This window comes from Plasmodium malariae (genome assembly GCF_900090045.1).
Source record: "Plasmodium malariae genome assembly, chromosome: 14".
In the NCBI taxonomy this organism is placed as follows: domain Eukaryota; phylum Apicomplexa; class Aconoidasida; order Haemosporida; family Plasmodiidae; genus Plasmodium; species Plasmodium malariae.
Window position 1 is genome coordinate 1,226,821 of NC_041788.1, and position 8,131 is coordinate 1,234,951.

The following is an 8,131-nucleotide window of genomic DNA, read 5'->3' on the forward strand; positions in this document are numbered from 1 at the left end:
ACACCCGAACATTGGTGCTAATTGGAGCTATTATAAGAGTATATCTACATTTATACCAGTCTGCATTTACATACATATATGTGATATGTATATATATGTATATAATATATTTATGTAACATATTTATGTAACATATTTAAGTAATATACTTATGTAATATACTTATGTAATATATTTATGTAACATATTGAAGTAATATATTTATGTAGTATGTTTATGTAATATATTTATGTAACATATTGAAGTAAAATATTTATGTAGTATGTTTATGTAATATATTTATGTAGTATGTTTATGTAATATATTTATGTAGTATGTTTATGTAATATATTTATGTAATATATTTATGTGCATGCTAATGTACCTTTTCGCGTATGTATCCGTTATAGGCAACCATGTAGATACCCCCGCATCCCGTGTAATGAAGCGGCGCGTTTTGAACTAAATATTAATTAAATTATGCCTGAATATAACCCTCCATTTTCTGTTAAAATTGCACACATATATGCATAAATATTCTTTATACCATTTCAGTACCTTACGTAGGTATATACAGTACTTTTTTCTTCCCTTCCCCTTTTTACTATATTCTTTGATAAATGTGTTCGTAATAATAAATTTTTATGTTTATTAACACATAGTGTTTAAATTTTGTTATAGTATCTCCATTTCACTACAATTTTTTTTTTTTTTATTAACAGTTTTAATATAAATAATTATTTTTATTTTATTTATTTAGAATTAAAAGCAACAAATATATACATAATATGTAACATAATAATAATAAACATAATCATTGTCATTTCTTTTTTAAATTCTCACCCAGAGCAATTAATTACACAAAAAAAAAAAAAAAAAAAAAAACTCCATTTTCAATTTTGCTACCAGTGAAATAAATGAAAAGTTGTTTATACACCATATCATTAATGAACTATTATTTTGCACACCTTGAAAATTAAGAATATTTGATATAACCTTTCTCGTTATATTGTTTGTACAGATGAGCATAAAAGTAAAATATATGGGATGATTAGAAAAACAAAAAAAGTTAAATATATAAAGCTTCACAAATGAGCATATATTTAAAAATTTAAATATATATATATTACATAATTACACGTATGTTAAATTAAAAAAGAAGCAATATGACAATACTAATTCATAATTAAAATTTGAAAAATGAAAATATATTTTAAATTATGTGCATAAAATAATACTATAAAAGAGCAAAAAAAAAATAAAACGCAATTTTTTTTTTTTTTTTTAAATGATATACTTTTTAAATCTTATAAAGGAGAAACAATTTCTACTTTTTTTGCTTTTCCTTATTTACAATTTTTTTCTTTGATTATTTTTATGTTTTTATAAAGTAACATATTTTGTATTATTTTTTATTATATTGTATTCACACGATCTTTATTTTAAAATTTTGTTAATTTCTTTTAAATTATATATTATGGAAACCTCAAAAGAAAAGCCCTTATTACCCATTGATAAATATACACATAATATTTATGCATACAATGCTATACATATATAAAATAAATATTTAGATAACTAAAACAAAATGTCACAAAAATAAAGTTTGTTTTTTCCAATTTTACATACGAATAAGTTTTCTTTCTAAAATATTCTTTTATGCCTCTTAAACTACTTTCAGTATCGTTCACATGTATATATATATAATATATACATGTGTACAAGAATCTTCGCATAGTAGCATTATATACTTATATGTATATTTGTGAACATTTGTATGTATGTACGTATGTATATATATAATATATATAGTTTTTTTTTCTTTAGCGCCTTTTTTTTTTTTTTAGTTTTTTAATTATACTATGAAAATTTAGGAAATTGCATATTCTTCATCTTGTGTAATATTATATTTATTCTTTCATGAAGAATTATATATGCAATTCATATTTTACTTTATACGCAGCATGCATTTGACGCTATATATATTGTACATATATATATATATATAATATATGTATATGAGGATGCATAATATTTTTTTTCTCAGTTATATGCGACATTGCTGTTTATGTATTGTTATGATGTATTTGTTTATTTTTATATTGAAAAAAGCTCTTTGAACTAATGTTCCAAAAGTACATACATGTATATATATATATAAGTATGTATGTATATATATATTTAAGTATGTATGTATATATATATATGTATTTATATGTATATATATTTATTTATTTATGTTACTGATTTACATTTTGCACGAATTTTTTGTTTATTTAAAAGGTTTTTTGCGTAAGCTGGCAGTAAAATACGTACGAAAAATTCGTTTTAATGTATTTTCTCACGCTAAAATATTATTTATATTTTTGTGTATGTATTTTATGTGAAAAAAATGCTTTCCGATTTATAGTATATTTATATTTACATTTTTCCCCCGTATTCCTTTCCTTGTATCATTCATTTATTCATTCGTTTTTTTTTATTTTTTTTGTGTTTGTATTATATGCATGACGAAATAAACCTTGATTTTATCTTGTTTTAGCCACTATTTTTCGTGTTTTTAAATTTGTTTTATTTTAATTTCAAGTCATCTTTGTTTATTATTTATAATTGAGGGTGCACGAGTTGTACCTTATATTTGTCCCATTAAAATTGGAGTTACTATTCGTGTTTGGCATAATTATTACTTTAATAAAATAAAGTTAAATATTAGGGTGAAAAAAAAAAAAATTATATATACGTATACATATATACATATGTACTACATATGCATATATATATATATATATATATACATATCTGTTACATATATATAATATATGTATTTTATGAAATGTCTATACAAAAATAGTAATGAATTTTTAAGGAAGAAGAAAAAATGTCATCTCTGATTAAACTACATTATGACGAGAATAATGACGAAGAAGAAAATTTGATAATAAGATTTGCAGACTATGAAACGTTTAAGTCTTACGTATTAAAGAAATATGATAAAATCTACGAAGTAACAGATTATGAAAAAGAAAATATAAACTATTACAGTATAAAATGGATAAACTTTATAAACAGAAAAGTACCGATTTTGCTTCAGAACAAGAATGGACCATGCCCTCTTTTATGTATAACCAATATTTTACTATTACGTAATCAGTTACAGCTAGATAGGAAAATTAAAAAGATTTCACACAGTTTTCTTGAGGGGAAAATTATGGATATATTATTAGAATCAAATAAAAAGAATGTAACAAATCATGATTCATCATGTAATTATCGAAAAAATATTATTGAGTGTGTTGATATATTACCACAGTTAAAATATGGTTTAGATATAAATTGTAAATTTACTAATATTCATTCATTTGAATACACTAAAGGATTCTGCATATTTGATATGCTTAATATTCCTTTATATCATGGATGGGTTATATCCTCTGATGATATAATTTTCTATTCCTATTTAAAAGATTATTCTTATAATGTAATAATAAATAAAATAATTAGATACAATGAATATTATGAAAAAAATAAAACAAGATATGCAGACGAATCTTCAAATAGTGAACAAAAGACATTTTATCAAATAGAAGATGTGAAGGTTTTATGTGAAGAAAAAAATAGAAATGATACCGAAAAAATGGATGTGGATCAACATAATATTCCTGTTTTTCCAGATGATCTAGATAAAAATGGTCGGTCAAATAGGAATAAAAAATTATATAAAGAAGATAATGATATTGTTAATGGCACTTGGTCTGATAATGAATACAATGATGATACAACAAAGAAGAAAAATAATATTCCTCTCAGTAATAAAAATTCAGATGATGAAGGAAATAATAACAGAAAGAGAAGAACACATATTGCTAACTCCAATAGTGGCAAAAATTCTAATCATTTAAATTTGGATAAAAACACGAATAAGTCTGATGTAGAAATAAAAGATGATAACTTACCAAATTTTTCTAATAAAGAAAATAAATATACGAATAACTCATTATTTCATAGTAATAAAAACAATACTTGTAAAAATAACAAAAAAGATTATAGTGATAATAATTTGTTAAATACTCCAAAATTTCCTGAAGATGATTTTATATCCGGTTCTAGCTGTAATAATTCTCGAACAACTAACCAATCATGTGATAAAAATGTACAAGTTGATGGTGATACTATGAAGGAAAAAAATATAAACGAAAAAGAATTAAGGATTAATAATGAATTGTTTACTGAATTAAATAAAAAACCTAGCCAAGCTAGTGATATTAATGGTGACAATAACACGGATAATAATACAGAAAATTATATTATGAATAATTATAATACAGAAATTAATTTAACTCCATATGAAATTCATGAAGCTTTAATAATATCCGAATTCCTTGAAACATATAAAACACAATTAACCTTAGTAGGGTTGAAATTATTGAAAGAAAATTTGAACCCAAATCAACTTGTTGCATTTTTTAGGAACAATCACTTTAATACTTTATTTAAATATGATAATAAATTGTTCCTATTGGCAGCCGACATTTCCTTTTTACACCTAAGTTGCACATGGGAATTGTTTGATAATGTAGATAATGATACGTCTTACTATGATAACAACTTTCGCTGTTTATCTAGTCAGAAAAATCTTGAAAAAAACTTAAATCATTCTATGGTTTACTTAAAAAATTATGAAAAAGGTATTGCAAAGAATAATATGCACTGCGTAAGGTCAAATACAACCCTTTCTAATACCAAAAAAAAAAAAAAAAAATGCACATTTATGTAGCTTGTTGATTTGCACATTCATATACAGGCATCTACTTATGTGCTTATGTGCAAATTATGTACGAGCATCTGTTTTTGTATGTTGATATATGGACGTACATGGACATATATGTGTGTACGCAGAAAAACACTTTGCATTTTGTTCCTTTTTTTTTTTTTTTTTCTTTTTTTTTAAATAACGAAAAGGATTTAAACTTAATTTTTCATTAGCCCATGTGTATATTTCGAAGGCGCCTTTTTTTAAATAGAAACGCATAAGTGTATTATGTTAATTTTCGTTTTACCTAATTAAATTTATGTTATTAACAAAATAAGTCAAATTATACGTTATTATGATATATATATATAAGTGTGAGTTTAATTAAAGTTTTTTGTATAATTTTTTTATATTTCAAACAATTTTACGACATGATTACGTATATAAATCACTAATTTATTTAATTTTATTTTTTTTAATGTATTATTATTTTTTCTTTTTTTTCCTGTGTCTTTTTTCTTTGTTCTTTTTTCTTGTTACTTTATTCATTTTTTATTTTGCGCATATTTTTTTTAAAATATCATTTCAAGTAAACTTTTCAACAAGAGAGTTTTCTCCTTTATGCAGTTTTCATTGCAAATGAAAACATTTGGATATTTAAAAATAAAACTAAAAAACTTGAGTAATAAGGCTCTTTCTTTTTTATCAACAAATAAGAAAATGTAATTTTCCTTTCCTCGGTTAGTTAGCATGTATAATATATCTATTAAAATCACACAGTCGTTAGAATTTAGCTCTTCACCGTTTTCCGCCGTTCTGTTATTTTTGAGTCCCTTATTTACATTTCCATTTTTTATACATCCATTAAATTCTACTGAATTTCCATCTTCATTTGTTCCATTTTTGACGTAGGTGAAACAGGGATCGTTTTCATGGTTATTTCCTTGTAGCTTTTGCATGATCTCTTCTTCATTATCCATATTTTGAAATAATACTAAAAAATTATTTTTAAACAAACAGTCTAATATATCAACGTAAATATCTTTATCTAAATTGAAGTGAAAAATTCCTTCTTCCAGAAATGCAATTTTTAAAATATTTAATTGATTTTTAAAAGAGCTCTTTACTTTATCGGAGTTCCATATTATCTCGAAATTTATCTTGTTTTTAATTTTTATGTTTTCACAATTTTTTATACTAGGTATAGCAGTTAATAGTCCAGGTCTCGTTTCTTCTAAATCGCTCAGTATTTCGTTCTCACTTAATGTTAAACTACTATCACTATTTATATCTTCACTATTAAAGATGTTATTATTCTGTTTTTTATTGGTTTCACTTATATTGCGAATGCTTGCATTATTGTTTTTCTCATCTTCCATCTCTTCTTTTACTTTTTCCACGCGGTCTACAATTTTATTTGCACTTACTGTATACAGCATACCATGTTCTTTGCTGTTCTGTTCATTTTTAACAATATCGCGTATTACCCTTTCTTCCCCCTTTTTGACCTTTATTATTTTTTTATTACCCCCAATACTTGTAATACCAACACCATTTGTATGTTCCTTACTTAATCCTAGATTGTCCACTCGTTCAGAACTGCAGTTTAATGTATTACTATTACTGTTACTATTATTACTATTATAATTATTTTCACTATTGTTATGATGTTCTCTATTATTATTCCTATCACTGCCGTCGTAAGAGTCCTTTTTAGTGCTGTCCTGACATCCATTGTTGTTGTTAGCACAACCATTGGTGCTATTATTTTCTGGTGGTCCTAACTCTCTAGTGTATTTCTTCTGTATGATTTCAATCCTTAGCATCTTCGATTTTAATTTATATCGCTCTAATAATGTAGATGTGTACTCACTTTGTCTCCTAATGTGTTTTTTTATATTATTTTCTTTTATTATATTTTCAAGAAGTTGTATAGATTTATCTATATTTATTGTTGTTGAGCAATTTATATCATTTGTTAGATCTTTAGAATTTTTAAAATCTGCAAGAGAATGTTTATAAATTTTTAATTTATATCTTGCCATCGCTCTTAAATAATATGCTTTAAAAATAATATTTTTAATATTAACTGTAAGAAGATTTTTTATGCTATATTTAACTGAATCCTTCTTACGAGGTAAAAAATAAGTATAAAATAATATTACACATGAACAATCTTGTATACCTTCAAAGTAAGAACATACTCTTTGAAATGCTAATGCTCTGTTAATAAGTGCTTTAGTTCTAAGAATACATAGTTCTTCTATATTTTTATTTTCCAAAACATAGTTGCATGACATGACATCTATATATAATTCATTGTCATAATTTTTTTCTATTTCTAGAAATACATTGTTACTTCTTAATTCATAATCTATATAACTTATTATATCGTTGTAATTTTCTAAACATTTATTATATCTCCTATTCTGATAATTTATTTTCCCTTCTTCACTTTTACAAATAAATATGTCAAATGCTCTCGATCCCACTTTAACTATTCGTTGTTCTTCCTTATTTAAATTTAACGACCATTTACCATCCTCCTTCAATTTGTAGTCAGAACACACTTGTGCATCTGTGTAATTAGACTTACTTATATCCGTTTGTAATGAGTACACATCTTCATTTTTACCTCCTACACCTGCTATCTCATTGGAGCCTTTTCTTTCTTGTTCGTTTGTCCTTATTTCGCAGTGGTTGAAAAGACTCTCCGCATTGTTACTATTAATATTACTGTTACCGCTATTCTTCTCCTTATTTTCGATGCCATCTTCAACATTCTCTATTATTAGTTTTTCCCATGCCCTGTAGTAGTCATCTAAAGAATTGCAGTCCCTCTTAAGAGAAGAGTTTTGATTGAAGTTGCTTGTCTTGATTATATTAATCTCCTCACTACCCTTTTTGACATTCCTTATTTCACAATTTTTTCTTTCTTCCTTAATTAAATTAGTTGCATCATCCTTTTTTGCTGTGGATATTTTCCCCTTACTTTTTCCTTCCTTTGTACTCTTCTCTTTTTCTTTCTCTCTTTTCTTCTCTTTTCCCTTCTCCTTTTCTTCCTTTTTCCTTATTTCATTTTGCCATGCGTATAGGTCTTCGAAGTATTCCTTTATCTCTACAGAATTATGTTTTAGCTGCTTCGCTATTTCAATGTTTGATTTGGCCATATTTTAATTTCTCTTTGCACATTTATGCGTTTTGTTTCATCTATGTGTTCTCACTTTATGTTTTAACTTTGAGTTTTAACTTTGAGTTTTCACTTTTCACTTTTTTCTTTTTCTATTTTTTTTCTATTTTCTTTCTTTTTCTTTTTCTTTTTTTTTTTTCCTATATTCTATCTTTTTCTTTTTCTTTTTACTGTTTCTTACCCATTCACTGATATTTCACGCTTGTTTTCGA

At 24.6% G+C, this 8,131-nt stretch overlaps 2 protein-coding genes across 2 annotated transcripts; one reads left to right on the top strand and one right to left on the bottom strand.

Annotated features, from left to right (window-relative positions):
- Positions 1-2,857: 2,857 nt before the first annotated feature.
- On the top strand, positions 2,858-4,753 carry PmUG01_14035800 (conserved protein, unknown function; the record flags this gene model as incomplete). The annotated part of the gene is made up of 1 exon (XM_029007918.1): positions 2,858-4,753. One exon carries the CDS (start codon positions 2,858-2,860, stop codon positions 4,751-4,753), a length of 1,896 nt encoding a protein of 631 aa, XP_028864259.1.
- Positions 4,754-5,301: 548 nt separating this feature from the next.
- On the bottom strand, positions 5,302-7,899 carry PmUG01_14035900 (conserved Plasmodium protein, unknown function; the record flags this gene model as incomplete). The annotated part of the gene is made up of 1 exon (XM_029007919.1): positions 5,302-7,899. The coding sequence occupies one exon, from the start codon at positions 7,897-7,899 to the stop codon at positions 5,302-5,304; it is 2,598 nt and encodes an 865-aa protein (XP_028864260.1).
- Positions 7,900-8,131: the final 232 nt, after the last annotated feature.